The sequence below is a fragment of the Mandrillus leucophaeus genome, unplaced genomic scaffold (assembly GCF_000951045.1).
Source record: "Mandrillus leucophaeus isolate KB7577 unplaced genomic scaffold, Mleu.le_1.0 Scaffold175, whole genome shotgun sequence".
Classification (NCBI taxonomy): domain Eukaryota; kingdom Metazoa; phylum Chordata; class Mammalia; order Primates; family Cercopithecidae; genus Mandrillus; species Mandrillus leucophaeus.
The window spans coordinates 2,205,670-2,224,985 of NW_012101754.1; the positions used below are offsets into that span (position 1 = coordinate 2,205,670).

Below are 19,316 nucleotides of genomic sequence, written 5' to 3' on the forward strand. Positions count from 1 at the left end.
ACAAATTCACTTAATAGCATCAAGATTTGAAATACTTAAGCATGAAGTGACTTTTTTAATGACTCGAATCTCTAGATATTTGTTACAGATAGTTTTATTCTCAAGACCAAGATGTAAAGTACCATCTGCCCTTAAAGAAATTGGGGCCATCAATTTCTAGTTTTCACTCATGGTTAACAGGCGTTTAAAATTATTTCATGAGTCTAGTAGTTCTTTGATTTATAGCAGGATCTTGCTTGCCTCATTTGTTTCCTGGTTATGTTCTTAGGATTCTGACTAAGAGGCAAAAGAGAAAAGACTCAAGAAACTGATCCTTTCTTTTGGTGCAAATGGATGACTTAGTGCATTGATTCCGATTTTTTGACTTTCTTGAATGGTTTGTAATAATCAAATATTGACAAGAACCTTAGGTCTTGAAAGACTTTTGTAAGTCTAGATGACGTTTGCCTTAGGGATAAAGTAAAAGAACAATTGGCACCTTAAGTTTCTATGCCCAGGGTTATCTGTGACATGAGATCTCCTGATGTTTGATTGCTCTCTCAATATGGAGTCGTATGTTGATAACAGTACAGAAGATGCGTAAGAAATGCCCAAGTCACTCAGAGGACAACTACCCATATTCCAGACTCTGAGCTGTTTCCTTTTTTAAAAACCGTAGAGACAATGAGCTGTTTGAAGTGAGTATTAAATATTTCAGAAGTGTGAATTTCATGTCTTTGAGCTCCTCTAGCTGCTGTCAGTTTTTCTTCTGCTGCCAATCTGTGACTCACAAATGACTAGGATCTCTTGTTCTTTAATTTTAGGGTCTTGTTCCAGGACTCAAATCAGTAACTTGGTGATGACAAGGTGCTGAATATGTTGGTAACCATATCGCAATACACCTCAAGGAAAAGGTTCAGATTTTTATTTTTAAAATATTTTCATTTTTTCTTGAATTTTATATCCATTTGTTCACTCATACATGCCTAGCCTACAGAAGGGGATATATATTATGAAATGGTCATTTTTCTGAAGAGAATATTTTGCTTGAAATGCAAAGAACTGAAAGAGATTTGTAGGTTGTTGATTTTGTTACTTCATACTGGAACTTTTAAAAAGTTTTCATCAAATAAAGTTTTGTTTTCTACTTTTAATTGTATGAATGATTTTAAACCTTTGTTTTAGGTAGAAAGTACCATTATGTCTTTGAAGTACATGATAATTTGTCAATTCTGCTCAACTGGTACATCATAAGAAACCATCTTGTGTCTTTTATTATTAATGAAACAATATGCATTATGACTATAATTTTAGATTTCTAATTTAATAGGAAATAGACAATTTGATTCTTATGTTTGAACCAAATGAAGTTGTCATCTTTGTAGATCAAAAATGGTTGAATATCAGCAATTTCATACAGTTCAACTGAATATTTCAGAGAAGAGGTAGGTAGGAAGAATCAAGAGGAAAGGAGAAAAATGCAAAATAAAATAAGAAATTAAAGGATAGGGTGACACCTAGAAAAAGAGGATGCGTTATTCAAACTATTGACCATAATCAGTTTTTATAAAAGTCTTGATGTGTTCTAAGTTTGGCTTTCCAGTTATTAGGAGCACAATGAGGTTTGAGTTTAGTGAGATTATTTTTCCCGCAGAAGCTGTAAGCAAGAGTTACTGCATACTTGTCTTAGAAGATTAGTAAAATTCCCATCATATTTGATTTGTTGGTCAGCTCTGAGGAATCCCCATAGATACAATGAACATTCAAATACTGGCTCTGCACTTAACAAGCTGTATCACCTGTAGTGATATAGGCAAGTTAAGGTTAATTATTTTTCTGTGCCTACTTCCTCATTAGTAAAGTGGGGGTAATAGTATCTACTTTATAAATGATTTTGAAGAATAAGCTAATACATGTAGTGTTTAGAACAGTGCTTTGTAGACAGGAAGTGCTATTTAAGAGTTTGCTATTATCATTCCAAAAGATGTGAATTTTACTATTCAGAGTCTTTAGAGAGAGCCCTTTAGACAGCATCTTAAGGAGCTAATTCCTTTAAAATCTCATATGTACCCCTTAGTTGCTGTTTCTTCAAAAGAAGATGGAGTCTCGCTTTGTCGCCAAGGCTGGAGTGCAGTGGTGCTCTCTGCAGCCTCTGCCTCCCGGGTTCAAGTGGTTCTCCTGCCTCAGCCACCTGAATAGCTGGGATTACAGGCATGCACCCACCATGCCTGGTTAATTTTTGTATTTTTAGTAGAGACCGGGTTTCACCATGTTGACCAGGCTGGTCTTGAGCTCCCGGCCTCAAGTAATCTGCCTGCCTCGGCCTCACAAAGTGCTGGGATTACAAGCATGAGCCACCGTGCCCAGCCTTTGCTTTGGTTTTAAAAGTACTTACAATACTCAAATACCTATGTTGGCTATTTGTTTTTACCCAGCTCATGGGCAGAAAAAAAATAAAAGTTTATTTAGATCAAATTCTGCGCCGTTCCTTTCCCTCCTACCATTATTGTTAAAGAATTGTGTGGTATCATTAGGCCAAGTTGGTGCAGCAGCTACAATACTCCCCAACTTGTCTTCTCCCAGACTGGAGGGGCTCAGGCAGCTCCTCTAGGATCCATCACATTCTGCATCTCAACTTTACCCATAACACTCCCACCCCTCCTGTACCAGCGATTCACTCAACTAAATTAGACACCATTATCAGGTCAATTCTTAAATAGCTCAACAACAACAACAACAACAACAACAACAAGATGTTGGCGGCATTCCCGTTTTGCTGGCAGAAACTGAGGCTTTCATTGGTGAAGAAACTTGCCTAGGATCACAGTGTCTTAGTTTCTCAGGGCTACCATAACAAAACACCACAGACAGGGTGGCTTCAACAACAGAAATTTATTTTCTCATGGTTCTGGAAACTAGAAGTCCAGGACCAGGCAGGTTTGGTTTCTTCTGAGGCCTGTCTCCTTCACCTGGAGAGGGCCGCCTTCTCACTGTGTCCTCACATGGCCTTTCCTCTGTGCCTGTCATCCCTGGAGTCTCTCCATGTGGACCAATTTCCTCTTCCTACAACGACACCAGTCAGATTGGATTTAGGGCCCATCCTAATGGCCTCATTTCAATTTAATCATTTTTAAATGCCATGTGTTCAGACAGTCACATTCTGAGGTACTCAGGCTTCAACAAATGAATTTTGGAGGACACAATTCAGACCATAACACAATGCAACGTATGTCTCAGATGAGATCTGAATGAATTATCAGCCTAACCTCCAAGCAGCTTCTTCCAACAGACTGCAAGGTGCACCGGAGAGCTTTAGACTAGAGGCTTAAGAGGTCATTTAGGCAATATTTACAGAACTGCTAAGTGCCAGGAGCGGGGGATGTAACAGTCAACAAAATCGTTCTTCGTTTCACTAAGTTTACAGTCTACCACGGGGAAGAGACAAATACTGAATAGGCAATTATATTACTCTCAGTAAAATAACAACTGGGAACGGTTTCTGGGGATTACTTTACATATGGAGGAAATGCAAAAAACACTTTGTCAGGATTATTCCTGTAGAAAATTAGTTGTGACTAGGTAAACCAAACATGGCCACTGGGAACCATCTTGTTGGGCATAGAAATAGTTTTGTTAAAAATGGATTTCTCCACAGAGCACGGTGGCTCATGTCTGTAACTCCAGCACTTTGGGAGACTAAGGCAGGAGGATTGTTTGAGACCAGGAGTTTGAGACCAGTTTGGGCAACAAAGCAAGACCCTGTCTCAAAAAAAAAAAAAAAAAAAATCAGGGCGTGGTGGTGGGGGCCTGTAATCTCAGCTACTTGGGAGGCTGAGGCAGGAGCATCACTTGAGCCAGAGAGGTGGAAGTTGCAGTAAGCTGAGATCGCACTACTGCACTCCATCCTGGGCGACAGAGTGAGACCCTGTCAAAAAAATTAAAATAAATAAATAAATAAATAATCAATTTCCCATATACTTCTGTTATAAAGAAGTCTTTAAAAAAATTGCCTGCTCCCTTAAATCAGCCTTTTCACTGAGTTTAAATTTAGTTCAAATTTGAACAAATATGGATGCTAACACTGTCATTTATTGAGTAGTTACTAGTGCTAAGTGCATTGCATGTAACACCTTGAATCTTTACCTGAAGTCTGCAAGGTTGGTTTTATGCCCTGATTGCTGATGGGGACACAAATTCTGGAAAATTGTGACTTTAGTAAGACCATAGGGAGGCATGATGGGGGGATCTGAATCTTGGCCTGAGGGTTCCAGAGCTGTGGCCTTTCCTGGGGTTACTCTGTTAATTGATTTCTAGTCATTTCTGATCTACAAGCCGTGGCATTATAAATTTTAGATGCCGAAGAAAACTAAACTATATGTCAAGGATTAAGGCTTGTGAATCCCCAAAATTTGAGACAGGTCTCAATTAATTTAGAAAGTTTATTTTGCCAATGTTAAGGAAGAACACCTGTGACACAGCCTCAGGAAGTCCAGATGACATGTGCCCAAGGTGGTTGGGGCACAGCTTGGTTTTATACATTTTAGGGAGGCAGGAGACATCAATCAATATATGTAAGTACACTGGTTCCTTCCAGAAAGGTGGGGACAACTCGGAAGCACGAAGGGCTTCCAGGTCACAGGTAGATGAGAGACAAAGGAGGTAATCAGAATATGCATCTATCTCAGTTAGCAGAGGATGTCTGACTAGAATGGGAGGCAGGTTTTGCCCTGAGCAGTTCCCAGCTTGACTTTTTCCTTTTGTTCAGTAATGTTGGGACCCCAACATTTTCACAGGCTTTAAATTTTATTACTCCTTGGTTACTACGTGCTAGCATACAAATAAATAGTACAAAACCAAGAAGGCATCCACCTTTCGGTTGTCTCTTCACGTGTAAAACAACATTTAGTGTTAAGTGTCTTCACAACTGGCGGCGCAAAGGTGAGAAACCGATACTAAAAAAGTGCGTAGAAAATCGTCACCTCACAGCCTGGGCAACACAGGGAGATCTCGTTTCTACAAAAATAATTCGCCCAGCGTAGTGGTGCGCGCCTGCGGTCCCAGCTACTTGAGAGGCTGAGATGGGACAATCGCTTGAGCTAGGGCAGCAGGAGTTCCAAGCTGCAGTGAGCTAAGAATGCGACGCTGCACTCCAGTATGGGCGACAGCGTGAGACCAAAAAAACAAAAAACAAAAACCCGTTACCCAACCAAGAAGGTGCTTTTGCACACTGTTTTAATGCTTAACGATTTCAGAATGCCACCGTGGCGGTAGCAACTCACCAAGAAATCAACACTGGAGCTAAACCTCTCACTTCCGGAGTGCTGCAAGCGCAGAAAATATACGTCAGGTACGGAGGCGGGACTTCCGCCCTGCGCGTCGTATTAGACGGAAACCGAGCGGGTCCAATCTTCGTGGGTTTGCAGACCCACCAGCAAAGGCGAACGGTGTCGCAGAGACATCTTCTAGCTGTTTCCGTCGCCTGCGTGGCCCTGTCACCCCGGTCTTCCATTAGAGGCGCAGACGTTTGGGCCTAAGCGCTGGCGAAGCGACGCCCTGCCCCTCCCCACCAAAGGCCATTCTCTGGACCTGTCTTTCTTCCGGGAGGCGGTGACAGCAGCTGGGACGTGTTGCAGCCGGAGTCTCTCCCCTGTAATGCGCTCCCGTTAGTGCTTTCCCCTGCCCTGGAAAATCGTGGCTTCTGTATTATTTGCCATCTTTCCTGTGTAGGAGCAGGGAGGGATTCCTCCCAGGGTCCTAGGCGGCGGTACAGCCCGTCGTAGAAGAATTAGAGTAGAAGTTGTTGGGTCCGCTCTGAGGACTCAGCCGCCTTATGGGGGTCCAGGGGCTCTGGAAGCTGCTGGAGTGCTCTGGGCGTCAGGTCAGCCCCGAGGCACTGGAAGGGAAGATCCTGGCTGTTGGTATCCTTAACGCCGCGTTGGGACTTGGGGTGCAGGGATTCGGGGCTGGATTCTTCGCGGGGCTCTGCCTTGGGCAGAGTGGCATCTGCAGGATGATGGTCTTGGGTCGGGATCGGGGTCGCTATAGAATCTCTGTCACTAGGGTTTCTAAGTACAGTCGTACCTCGGTATCCCCGGGGCTTTGGTTCCAGCCCCGCCTCCCCATACCGCGATGTTCAAGTTCCTTCAAGTCCCCTATATAATGGCGTGGTATTTGCATATAAACTATGCACTGCCTCCCGTAATCTTTTAAATCGCTTCTAGATTACTTGTAATACCGAATGCAATGTAAGTGATCTGTAAATAGTTGTTATACTGTATTTTTAAAATTTTTGTAGTTTTTATTGGTATGTTTTATTTATTTATTTTTTTCCACCGCAAATATTTTTGATCCGTGGTAGGTTGAGTGCGGAATCGGGTGATAAGGAGGGCCGCCCAGTCTGCTTTCCCCAGCTTTGCAGTCTTAGCGGCCTGTGCATCCTGGTTTGTCTCTTTGTGGCAGTGCTTTATGTTCCTCTCTGCTTTAATTCTCTCATCTGCAAAGTGGAGGTGGTGATAGTATCTACACACAGGATTGGAATGAGGAATAAATAAATTACCTAAATGAGAGAAGTTTAGCGCGAGTAATACAGTAAATCTTAAAGTTATTATCCCGTGCGGGAGGTCAGTATGGAGAGAAGAGTAGATTTCAACCATTAGTTTTGGTTGAGTCTTGCCCCATTTATGTTTCTTAGAGGAAGGGTAGTGTGGACAGGTGTTTTACCATTTTTTTTTAATTGACTTTTTAAGGACTGTTGTTTTTGTACATGTTTGGCTGGTTTTGTTTGTCATTGGAATTAAATTCTTTTTTCATTAGCAAAACGTGATACTGTTTTTGAAATTTTGATCTTTTTCTGTTACGTAATCTTTTTTTTTTTTTTTTGAGTGTCTATTCTGGCTCAGAATCTGGTGATACCTTACACCAGTTTCCTAAATGGGGATCTATGAGTCTAGGGACTCGTGGGCTTGTGGAAAGAGTCCTGTAAATGATTGCGGGGGGATTGGGGACCGGAAATGGAGTGCAAGAGTGTGTGGGCGTTCAGCAAAGAAGTCCGTGACTGCGGAGCCCTAATTCTTCAGTAGGAACACAACTTATAAATAAAACGGCATTGATAAGTTTTAAAATATGATGAGATTGTTATCATTTTTTGGAAATGGATAGACTTTGACTACATCTGTAATTGATTTTTGGCTTAAAAGTTTTTATACAGGGTACTTTGAATTGGGGAAAGCCAAAGGGTTTTTTTTTTTAGAGCACATGCCCTGTTGCTGCCCTCAAGCGGTTCGTCTGTATCATTGCAGTCTAAAGATTTTCTCAGAAATAAAGGGTAAAGGTTAGTTTTCAGTGACAAGAACCCTTAAAACTTCAGCAAAGATTTAGATCATTTTATGTAGCAGCCCTTGTGAAGACTTACTAAAGAGGACTGTGGCCAGGCTCAGTGGCTCACGCCTGTCATCCCAGCACTTTGGGAGGTCAAGGCAGGAGGATCATTTGAGCCCAGGGGTTCAAGACAAGCCTGGGCAACATTGTGAACCCCTGTCTCTACACGCAGTCAAAAAATTAGCTGGACGTGGTGACCTGCACCTGTGGTCCCAGCTACACTGACGGCTGAGGCAGGAAGATTGCTTGGGCCCAGGAAGTCAAGGCTGCAGTGAGCAGTGTTCATGCCTGTCTCTTAAAGAGAACTGTGAAAGCCATTCTAGTCATAATGACAACCTCATATATTTATAATAACCTCATTTATGTCAAAGGAGAATATCTGATTACTTGTTCTACAATTGATTTTGCTTTATTTCGTTTTCACGGGAATTCAGACATCTGAAATTATTTAGATTTTATTGTATTGTTTGTTAATGACAAACTTACCCATGATTATACTAGTTTCATAATTTACTCTTGTATCCCTATAATAAATTGTTTGGTCTTTAAACCATCTATATAGCTTAGTGTCTTATTTATACAGTCTAAATGTCTGTGTCAAATAATGCAGAATTAACAGTTAAACTTTTGTCTCTTAGAGATTTTAATGTTTCTAAGATGCATTTAAATGTATTAGCAAGTTATTACATTCTCTGTAGGCTATGTATAGTAATGGGGATTAATTACATTTTAAGTCACCTAACTAAAGAACTAAAGAAACTTATTTTTTGTATTAAAATGTTATTGGTCTTTGGGTCTTATACCTAAAGTGATTTTTGGCTTTGCTGCAGATTTTAACTTTTCTGTCTGCAGGAATTTAATTTTGCGTTTATAAACTTACTGAAATTAGACAAGTCAAATTATACAAATATTTTCAGATTGTCCCATTTTTCATATTTCTTGTCTAATTTATGTGAATATTTTCAGATCATCTAATTTTACATATTTCATCTCTAAGAATTCAAGACAAAATTCTCAACCCTAGCTGAGTGTTGGCACTACCTGTAGTTAATTGAAAAATAAAAAATAAAAGAAGACCTACCTCCGTATCTATGATTTAAAATTTCAGGCCCATGGGGTTTAATAATCCATATGTTTCAGAAGCTTCATATCCTATTCTAATGGATAGCAGGGATGAGAGTCACTGATCTGAAACTAGATTTCCTCACTTAAGTTAAAGTTTAAAGTAGTGGGCCAAGTTGAAACTAATTTAATCCTATGCAATAGCGAGCTCCATGGCTTTTCCAGACTATACTTGTAGCAAGCAGAAACATCGATCTAATACAAGACAGTTGTACATCAACACCAAGTTCTACTTCTGAGATGTATCTTTTATCTGACCTCTTCTCATGGTCTCCACCACTACTCTCTGCATTAACTTGGTCTATTTTAACTCATTTTAGAACTGGTTTCCTTATAATCTGTTCTTCACATGTTCATCAAAGTTTCACTTTCTAGAAACTTCCCAGTGGCTGTATCACCTCCTGCCATTCCTTTTGTCCAGTTGCACTGGCTTCCTGGAGATAGGGACTGTTTTGTTCATGGCTGGATTGTTTGGTGCATATCCCTAGGGTCTTGGATATGCCTGGCCCGTGGTATTGCTAAATATTATGGAAATAAGCATAGCATTAGCTTGCTTTCCACTACGTATTTTGTTACATAGTGTTTTGTAAGTTAATTGTTGATGAGCCTGCTTTTTTTTTATGTTAGTAAAAGTTAGGCAATGTACATTCATTTCAATACTAAACTGCTCAACTTATTTAATAGCAGATTTTTATTGTGTATAAGAGTCCCTGTGAAGGCGAGTGCAGTGCACAAATTGCCTGGGCAAGCCATGGAGCACACAGGCTTGGTGTTTTCCCTGCTAGATTATAAACTCCATGGGGCCAACACTGTGTTTTGTTCAGTGCATTGGATATGCCAGTGCATAGAAAAATTGCTGCCACATAATAAAAACAGAAATAACTTGATGGGATTCCTTCAGTGTTCTTTCCCTGTGTTAGAAATTTACCTGCAAAAATTAATATCAGTTCAAGTTTCTCTCTGTTTTTTTTTTTTTTTTTTTTGAGATGGAGTCTCCCATTGTCACCCAGGCTGGAGTGCAGTGGCGTGATCTCGGCTCACTGCAACCTCCGCCTCCTGGGTTCAAGCGATTCTCCTGCCTCAGCCTCCTGAGTAGCTGGGATTACAGGTGCGCGCCACCACGCCCGGCTAATTTTTGTATTTTTAGTAGAGACAGGATTTCACCATGTCGGCCAGGATGGTCTCGATCTCCTGACCTCAGGTGTTCAGCCCACCTCGGCCTCCCAAAGTGCTGGGATTACAAGCATGAGTCATGTGCTCAGCCTCAATATATTTTAAAATAGGAATGTATATAAGGAGGAGGTCTTCATCTAAACTGAGGAAGGGACCCATAGACCGAGGCCTTAGTGTAGGAGAGAACTAGGCGGAGAGAGGGAGAAACTTTCAGGCAGAGGAAGCAGCATGTGAGAAGAACCTGGAGGCAGGAAGGAGCTTAGTAATTTCCAGGGTTTGAGAAAAGCCAGTGGTGGGAAGTGAGCAGAGGCTTCCTAGACCAGGAGAAGAAGTTTTAGATAGTATCTTGAAGGCAGTGGGAAGCTTTGGAGGGTTTTCACCAAAGACACGTTGATGAAATCTAGTATATACCTTCAAGATATATTAGAAGGTAGAATTGATAGACCTGGTAATAGTTGATGGGGGGGCTATCGAGGGTGATGCCCAGCATTCTGGCTCGAGTGAATGGCAGTGACATTCAATGAGATGGGGGCATGAGCGGCTTAGTGGAGAAGACATGGAGTTCAGTTTTGATCATGTTAAGTTTGAAATGTCTGTGAGGCATGGGGTAGAGATGTCATCTGTGCTGTCCTGGGGTCAGGAAAGCGCTCTGGGCCAGACATATACATGGAGTCAGAGTGTGGTGTGTGTGGAGGGGAGTGGAGGTTGATAGTTCAGACAGGAGGAAAGAAGAGGGCCGGAGAAAGATCACTGATGAAGTGAATACTTTAACAGTGTTACAGGAGCTAGCAGAGTCTGAGAGCAGGAAAACCAGCAGAGCGCAGTGTCATTCTTTCTTTTGGACAAATACAAAATTTTTTGAGAAGTACTTTTTAGAAAAGTTTAAAAATATAAGAAAACTTCAAGATGAAAATATAAATTATCTTTAATCTCGGCAGACATAGTATATACTCTTAATATTTTGGTATGTGAACTTCTAGTTTTTTATATTTAACATATATGCTGTATCAGAAAATGGAGTTATACTTTATATGCTTTTATAACCTGTTTTACTATCTTTAATAATATTTAATGACTATCTTCCTTGTCATACATGTTCCTGCAACTTCCATTTTTAAGGGCTTTTTGGTATTCTAGCAAATAGGTCTGCTGTAATTAGTTTTTTTTTTGTTGTTGGTTTTTTGAGACGGAGTCTTGCTCTGTCGTCAGGCTGGAGTGCAGTGGCGCGATCTCGGCTCACTGCAACCTCTGCCTCCTGGGTTCAAGCGATTCTCCTGCCTCAGCCTCTTGAGTAGCTGGGATTACAGGCGCGTGCCACCACGCCTAGCTAATTTTTGTATTTTTAGTAGAGATAGGGTTTCACCATGTTGGCCAGATGGTCTTGATCTGTTGACCTCATGATCCGCCCGCCTCGGCCTCCCAAAGTGCTGGGATTACAGGTGTGAGCCACTGCACCTGGCCCATAATTAGTTTTGTAAAAAGACCTGCTGGGAAACTTTTAAACTGATTGTTATATTTTCATTATTATTAACAAGCATTCTATAAATAACTCTCATTATATATCCATGATGATTTTTGAGGATCAATGTCTGAAAGTGGTGAAATAGACTGCAACGTTTTAAAGGTTTTTTCACTATGAATTGTCAAATTGTTCTCCAGAAAATTTGTGCTAATTCATGAAAATTCTTTAGCAATCACTTGTCTTTTTAAAGAAGCAATTCTTTGTAACGAGACTTCTTAAAAAGATGTGTCTGTCTTTGTATAATTTTAAAACGCAGTATGTGAATGGGGGTAACAAGAGCTCAACTAAAGTTAACTGACTTTAGGTAGATCCCATGAGAGCTAAATGTTTTTCAATTTTAAATGAATAATGATAAGTATTTAGTGTTCAACATTTGGATAATATCAGTTATTAGGAAATTGAAGTTGTGAGGATGAAGAGAAAAATTCCAGAGATTTTTCCATTAACAACTCTCCCAGATATTAGCATTTGGTTAAACCAAGCACTTAAAGGAGTCCGGGATCACCACGGGAACTCAATAGAAAATGCTCATCTTCTCACTTTGTTTCATCGGCTCTGCAAACTCTTATTTTTTCGAATTCGTCCTGTTTTTGTGTTTGATGGGGATGCTCCACTATTGAAGAAACAGACTTTGGTAAGTGTCATCTAGTTTTCGGTAAGCGTCAAATAATTTTTTTCTTTCTGCATTCTTAGAAAAGTTCACATAAAATTTCTGTTTTCTCTTTAGAATTTTAGAGACAGACTTATTTTGACATATATTTAATTTAATTACGTCTACTTTTTTATCTTGAACAATTTTCATTTTAAAAAGTTTTATGAGAGTTCATCATGGGTACAATGATAAAATTTAACTTTTAAATAAAATAAAACTAACCACTAAAAACCTTGTCATTGAGAGTTTTCCCTTTAGTGGATCTTGTTAGGTGTTCTGTATTTGTTTCAAGGACGCGGCCATCACTCAGAACACTGTGGAAACCCTCTTTGGGAAGTGCCTCCCTGAATCTGAGATCAAGTATCCTCCGTGATAGCAAGCCTTCTCTTGAGGGGAATTGGATTTTAGGAGTAAGCAATGTTGTGTGGTGCCAAGTGGTGACTAAAGTGGATTATCTAAGAAGGAAATTGACCATGATATAGAAGAATGAGAATGAGTTGCAGCTTTATTGTTCTAGAAGTAGTTTTTAAAAATGTTTTTGGAAAGCTGGACGCAGGAAGATTGCTTGAGCCCAAGTCCAGCCTGGGCAACACAGGGAGACCCCATCTGTAAAAAAATGACATAAAATAATGTTTAAACAGCCCAAATGACAGCACCCATTTGGATATATGACTTTTATTTGTTGAAAATGCCAAAGTAATGGAATGATGACTTTGTAATCATACCAGACAGATACTCTCGAATTAAGTGAGGATATAGGATAAAAGTAAGGCTTTATAAATGCTGGGGGATGTTTGTTGCCTCAGTAACAGTGTCTAGACTTGAATGTTGCAGTTTTCAGTTACCCAAGGCATACTGTAAGTCAGGTACTTTGTGGAAGGATTAGAAAGGAAAAGAGAATATCTTGGTTATTTTTATCTGAAATTTAACTATAAGCACAGGGACTATCCATTTGTCACGACTTGAACATTTCTTACAAGATATTTCTATACATTTTAGAATTTCTTGTGATATATAATCTTGAATATTGAAGGGCAGAATTACATGTAAGTAATGCATGTTTATAAAAAGCAATATTAGAAATTGTTTTTGGTGTCACTGTGACATTTTATCGAATAAATAAATAATTCCTTTTGGGAAGCATTTAAGCTTTCCACTTCTTGGGCATATTAAAGGACATTTAAAAGAAACTGAAAGTAAATTAATAGTTTCCCAAATATATTGTATAGTAGCCCATTAAGTAATAGATGGAAACTCTGGGTGTCCTTTATGTAGCAGCAAGCTGAAGATATTCGTTTATATGGCAATTAGGAGGAAATGCTAAAGCAACCGTAGTCTGAAAACTCAGACAAACCAAATTCTATGGGAAATAAATCACAGAAATGTTTCTAGTGGTCTAATATCCTGAAGTGAGATCTTACATCCTTTCTTCTCATAGGCGAAGAGAAGGCAGAGAAAGGACTTAGCGTCCAGTGACTCCAGGAAAACGACAGAGAAGCTTCTGAAAACGTTTTTGAAGAGACAAGCCATTAAAACTGCCTTTAAAAGCAAAAGGCAAGAGGAAAATTACAGTCATGTTAGAGATGAAGTTTTAAAAAAGTGATTTTTGTCTTGAATTCCTGTGACACTCTTTCCCTGTGTAATTTTAACTTTCAACAGAAAATAGAGAATGAAATGAGACAAGTAGGCTGCCATTTGACCTGGTAATTTGGAGTTGTGGCAATTCTCCATTCTGTGAGAATCAACTTTGCTAATGAGAAAAAGCAGCTGTTGTGTTGTGTCATGTACACTTTTTACTTTGATTATGCTCTTCTTGGCTCTGGGTGAGCAGCCCCGCCACGGTTCCTTCCTTTCTCTCGAAAGGAAGGAATTTATTTTCCACAGCAGTGGCCCGAGGGCAGCCAGGTCAGGTCCCTGTTCACCATCCTGAGCAGGGTCTGTGTAATCAGTGGGGGAGTATTATCGACTCAAAATACTATTTCATATAATCTGTTTAAAGATTTGTATACTTTCCAGAGATGAAGCACTACCCAGTCTTACGCAGGTTCGAAGAGAAAACGATATGTATGTTTTGCCTCCTTTACAAGAGGAAGAAAAACACAGGTAAATGTTTAACTCTTTAAGAATATTATTTTAGTCATTGCTACATTCGGACACATTTAAACCTTGATGTGTTTTCTACATGATAAGGCATGTGAAAATTTCTTAATGCATCTGAAATAGGCACGATCTGTACCTTTCAGAATATTTTTCAAAGACTAAAGTTTTTATTTACTATTCTTTGTGTTTTGGTGATTCATGATTCTTATTCCTCTTCATTCTAAAGAACTTCTGCCAGGGCTTTGGATTTAAAATTCTCCAAGGCATAAATTTTAGTTTTCCTTTCACTTTGCTTACACATGCTCTTTCTAGCTGCTTTTCAATCCAATATGGTCTCTCTCACCATGATGCTAAAATACCACAACCCATGACATTCTTGTTGCTACATCTAGCAGATGCTTTGAACTTCTCAGTGTACTCGACTTCTCCGCCCTAAAAACCATGCTGCACTGCCCCACTCCCCTGGCATCTCTCTGGCCCTTTCTGCTTAGCCTCTCTGTGGACTCCACTTCCTCTGTCTCTCTCTTAATGGTTGGTGGCTTCTGTGTTTGAAGTGAAGGTGGAGAACGAGAAACTCGACAGTTTGTCTTTGTCCCCTGTGCTTCTCTCCACCTCTTCCTTTCCCAGGAGTTCCCAAGAGACAACTTAGCTTTTGAATCAGCGCAGTTCTATTTGTCTCCATTGCTCCCACTGTCCTTTTTTCTCCAGGTTACATTATTCGTTTTTAAACTTCTTTCTGTCTTTGTATTTTTCTTACCCTTTTTGTAATAACTCCACCCACCAAGCCCAATCTCTGTTTTGTGTTATAGTCTGTTTAAAATCCAAATCTGATATTGTCATTTCCTTACTTAAAACACTTTCTAGCTTCTCTTTTCTTTTCCTTTCTTTTCTTTTTTTTTGAGATGGAGTCTCTGTTGCCCAGACTGGAGTGCAGTGGCACAATCTCAGCTCACGGCAACCCCCACCTCCCGGGGTTTAAGTGATTCTCCTGCCTCAGCCTCTGGAGTAGCTGGGATTACAAGCACCTGCCACCACACCTGGAAAATTTTTTATATTTTTAGTAGAGATGAGGTTTCACCATGTTGTCTGGGCTGGTCTCAAATTCCTGACCTCAAGTGATCCACCTGCCTCAGCCTCCCAAAATGCTGGGATTACAGGCGTGAGCCACCACACTCAGCGTAGCTTCTCATTTCTTTAGGATAAAACTTTAACTCCTTAATTACGTTTTCCAGTCTTATCCCTTCCTCTCTTCACATCATCCACAAGCAGGCTTTCTTTTCCTTGTTTCTATATGGTTATAAAACTTAGTTCTTTTGCCTGGAACACTTTTCTCCACAAACCTTCCCACTCCCTACAACTAGACTCCTCACTTAACTCGTGGCTAACTCCCACCAGTGTAATTGCCAGGGATCCTGGAAAGCTTTTGTGACTCCTCCTAAATTGGGTAAGGTGAATCCCTATTGCATCTCTAGTGACCTGCCCTTCCCTTGTGGTGGAAGTTATGAGATCCCACTCTAATTACTTACTTACATGTGTCCCCTACCAGACCATGAGACCAGTAGTGGCACAGATCTTGCTGTTTTATTCACCATTGTAGCTCCTGTAATGAGCAGCACCTTGCATACAAGTATCTTTGTAAGCAGTCATTAAAAATCATAGATATCGTAAAAGTATGTTTGACTTTCAGTTCAGAAGAGGAAGATGAAAAAGAATGGCAAGAAAGAATGAATCAAAAACAAGCATTACAGGTATTTAGATCATTTTTGAATTCAGAATGTATTCTGTTATTTGAAATGAATGACATGAAAATGAATATTAGTGAGGTATATGAAACTATGAAAGTTCCTGATGAAAAGTAAAGACAGATGCCTTTTTGATTGTGCATATATATGTGTACATGTGTGTATATAAATACACACTCACCTATACATGTGTATATATATGGAATTTGCCATTATGTACATCTGTATATTCAAAATAAGCCATTTTTCTTTTACAACCAACCAACCAACCAATAGTAATATGTGCTTACATAGAAAATATAGAAAACATATCATTCATAAATAACTTATAACATTTTGATATATTTTCATCCATTCTTCGCCTGCCCCATATAATTGAATACCCGTGTGCGTATTTGTATACATGTATCAAATGTACATATGTACATATATATGTGTACACATATATGTGTACGTTCTAGATATCTGTTGCTGTGTAACTTAGTGGTTAAAACATCTTTTGTTTTCATCACCTGTCTGGTTTCCAGGGGTTGATGAGCTCAGCCAGGCAGTTATCTCTGGGGTCTCTTGTGTAGATGCAGCCAGTCTGTAGCTGGGGCTGGAGTGACTAACAAGGCTTCCTTGCTGCCATGGGCGGTGGTTGATGCTGGCTGTCAGCCAGACTTCCGTGCGGCTGGCGCCAGAGCCCTACTTGTGGCCTCTCCATGTGGCCTGGGCTTCTTCCCAGCATGGTGACTGTGTTCTGAGGGTGGGCATCCCAACGTTCCGAGCAGAAGCCCTGTTGCCTTTCTGACCTAGCTTTGAAAGTTGTGCAGCATCCTTCCCACCACATCCTGTTCCTCAGAAGCTAGTTACTCAGGTCAGCCCCTATGAAAGGGGCAGAGAGTTAGACAAGAAGAATGTCCCACACACATTTTCATGAATAGCATTTTTTACAAATTGAGATTATACCTTATGTATATATTTTTTTCATAAACATTTTTTCAAGTTTGTTAGTGTCACAGATAGCATTTTTTGGATTCCCAAATTCACTGTTTCTTGTTTGTTCATATTGTTTTATTATATCAGGTAGAAGACTTTTGAGCGAAAACCTCGAGATCCTTCAGGTTGTGGAGGTGCTGTGCTATTAATGCAGCTAGTGAGAGCAATCTGAGTTAAGACCATGGGCCTCGAGGTCAGAAAGACCTGCGTTTCAATCCAGGCTCCACTGTTCACTAGCTGTGTGATCTTACACAGATTAAATTCTCCAAGGCTTTATTTTTTTTTTGTAAAACGAAATTGGTATCAGTGCCTTCCTGATAGGGGTGATGGGAGCATTAGTGAGGGAAGGCACAGGAAACGCTGAGCTCAGTGACAGTTCTGTCCTACGCGTTTGCTGGTTAGTACGTACACATGTAACATACAGACATGCAGGACAGCAGGTTGTATTAGCTTATCGTTTTTACTAATAAAGGATTTTAAAGTACTTTTGGTAATGAGTTACAATTGAGAAAAGTTTTACGCTTTTCCATGTCTCCTGTAAATTTCTTACTTTTAATTTCATTTTTTATGTTATAAGCAAAATAAAACTACTTTAATTACAGGAATTATATATATTGCTTGAATTCTTAAGTCTCATTCTGTCTTGGGTTCTTGCATTTTCTATTCTCTCAGCCTGAAATGCTCTGTCCTTAGGCTCTTTGATATCTTTCAAGTCCCTGCTCACACATCCTCTTTTTAGTGGGGTCTTCTTTATCTGTCAAATGAATCTTTTTTTTCTGTTTTCTTTTCATGTAATCACTCTCATATCAGATAAATATGCTTTATTTTCTTACCATTATCTTGTTCATTTATTTATTTATTCATTGTCTGCCCTCCTCTACTCCTAAGAACAGGGACCTTATCTGGCACCTTATCCGATCTCACAGTACCTTAGCACCTAGAACAGTGCCTGGTGCCTTAGAGGTACCTGCTGAGTATTTTTTCTTTTGAATGAATTAAAGAGTGAATGGCTACATTCCCTAATTTGCCTACTCACTTTATTGCCTGTCACAGATTATATGCAACTGTGTTTAGCCAAGTGTTGATCATGTAGAACTGTGTTTATTATATAAACATAATACATATCCCTAATGGTGAGTAGAACTAAGTGTACAAAATGTAAATTTCATGGTGCTGTGTTTTTCTCTTTACAGGAAGAGTTCTTTCATAATCCTCAAGCGATAGATATTGAGTCTGAGGACTTCAGCAGCCTGCCCCTTGAAGTAAAGCATGAAATCTTGACTGATATGAAAGAGTTCACCAAGCGCAGAAGAACATTATTTGAAGCAATGCCAGAGGTAAAACGTACAACAGTACATTCATGCTTAGAATTAAGAACTTCAGCAAAACTTTTTATTAGAAAGAAGAGAAAATTGATAAGCAATACTTATATGGTAACTCAGTTAACTGTAAACATCATTTCTGTATCTCCGAGATTCTAAGAAGCATTGTTTATTTATACGTTTGAGCCTTTAGACATTTACTCTAAGGAGTCTTTCTTGACTTTTGACCCAAGACTTCTCCTGGTCTTTGTTCTCACATCACCCTGTACTGTCACTTTATAGTTCTTAGCTCCAAAACATGCTTATCTTGCCCACCTCTGTATTTTCAGTGCCTAGCTCAGTCTTTTTCACATGGTATGTGTGCAGTAGATGCTTACTGACTCATTTCTTAGGTTAGTTCATAAAAGTTATTGTAGCCTATAATATACATTGTCTATAAAAACTAATAGTTATGTAGAATCTAATCACAATGGAAAAATAAGTTCTAAATTGAAATTCCAGGTGTATCTTCCTCTGCTGCATCCCTAGAAATGCCATAGGCTCTCCGCATTCCCTCCTCCTCTTCCTGGACAGTGGGAATGGGGCTTCTTCACCTTGGAACACCTTGTAGCTTGGCAGGCCCAGAAAGCTAGAGTGGAGGTGGTGTGTGGTTGGGTGCTAGCAAATATGTCTCCTGATCATGCTACCATTGATACTTAATTCATGTTACTATTGATGACTCTCTGTCTTAGTTGCCAGTGAGTGAGTTCTTTTTCTCTTTCTATTGCTACTACCTGTTACTTCTACCATAGTTCTCCTTTCACCCACTGTAGGACAGAATAGAAATTTTGCAGCGTCATCGACCTTAGTGCGTAGATGGAGTGTTTTTTATTTTCTACAATTTTTGAATATTGCTTAAATTCATAGCAGAAATACGAAAAAGGAAGGGTAAACTTCTTTTCTCATCACTCCCTGTTTTTTCCACAAAGAGTGTGCAGTAGCAGACACTAAGGTGCACAGAGGTGACATTCTTGGGTCTTTGGATATACAAGGACAGAAGTAAATTGATTTTTATTTCAGGAAAAAAATCCAGGCTCAGTCTGTCTATCAGACATTTTATTTCTTGAGTGTGAAAGGTGGCAGCTGAGGAAGTATAATTTTGGTTGTGTAAACAATAATAGGAAGAAATGGGAGAAAGAGAGACAGTCCCTAGTGATTTACTGTTCTGTATTTTCTTTCTGCAACCACGAAGTCTCGGGAAGTGGTGGACTGTAGGGTGGTGTGGAGTAGCAGCTTATTGGATCTGTAATTTTGTTAGAGATGTTCTAAGTCATCCATGTTGGGCCTTTGTATCATCTGTACGTCGT

The 19,316-nt window shown here is 39.7% G+C and overlaps 1 protein-coding gene across 1 annotated transcript in view; it reads left to right on the forward strand.

Annotated features, from left to right (window-relative positions):
- Window positions 1-5,356: 5,356 nt before the first annotated feature.
- LOC105537582 (DNA repair protein complementing XP-G cells) overlaps window positions 5,357-19,316 on the forward strand; it is a 29,814-nt gene continuing 15,854 nt past the window's right edge. Inside the window, exons 1-6 of the mRNA XM_011977234.1 lie at window positions 5,357-5,897; window positions 11,632-11,807; window positions 13,264-13,379; window positions 13,842-13,928; window positions 15,613-15,673; window positions 17,842-17,985. Coding sequence (XP_011832624.1) covers window positions 5,810-5,897; window positions 11,632-11,807; window positions 13,264-13,379; window positions 13,842-13,928; window positions 15,613-15,673; window positions 17,842-17,985 — 672 coding nt within the window. The 5' untranslated portion in view covers window positions 5,357-5,809. The remainder of the gene's footprint in view (window positions 5,898-11,631; window positions 11,808-13,263; window positions 13,380-13,841; window positions 13,929-15,612; window positions 15,674-17,841; window positions 17,986-19,316) is intronic.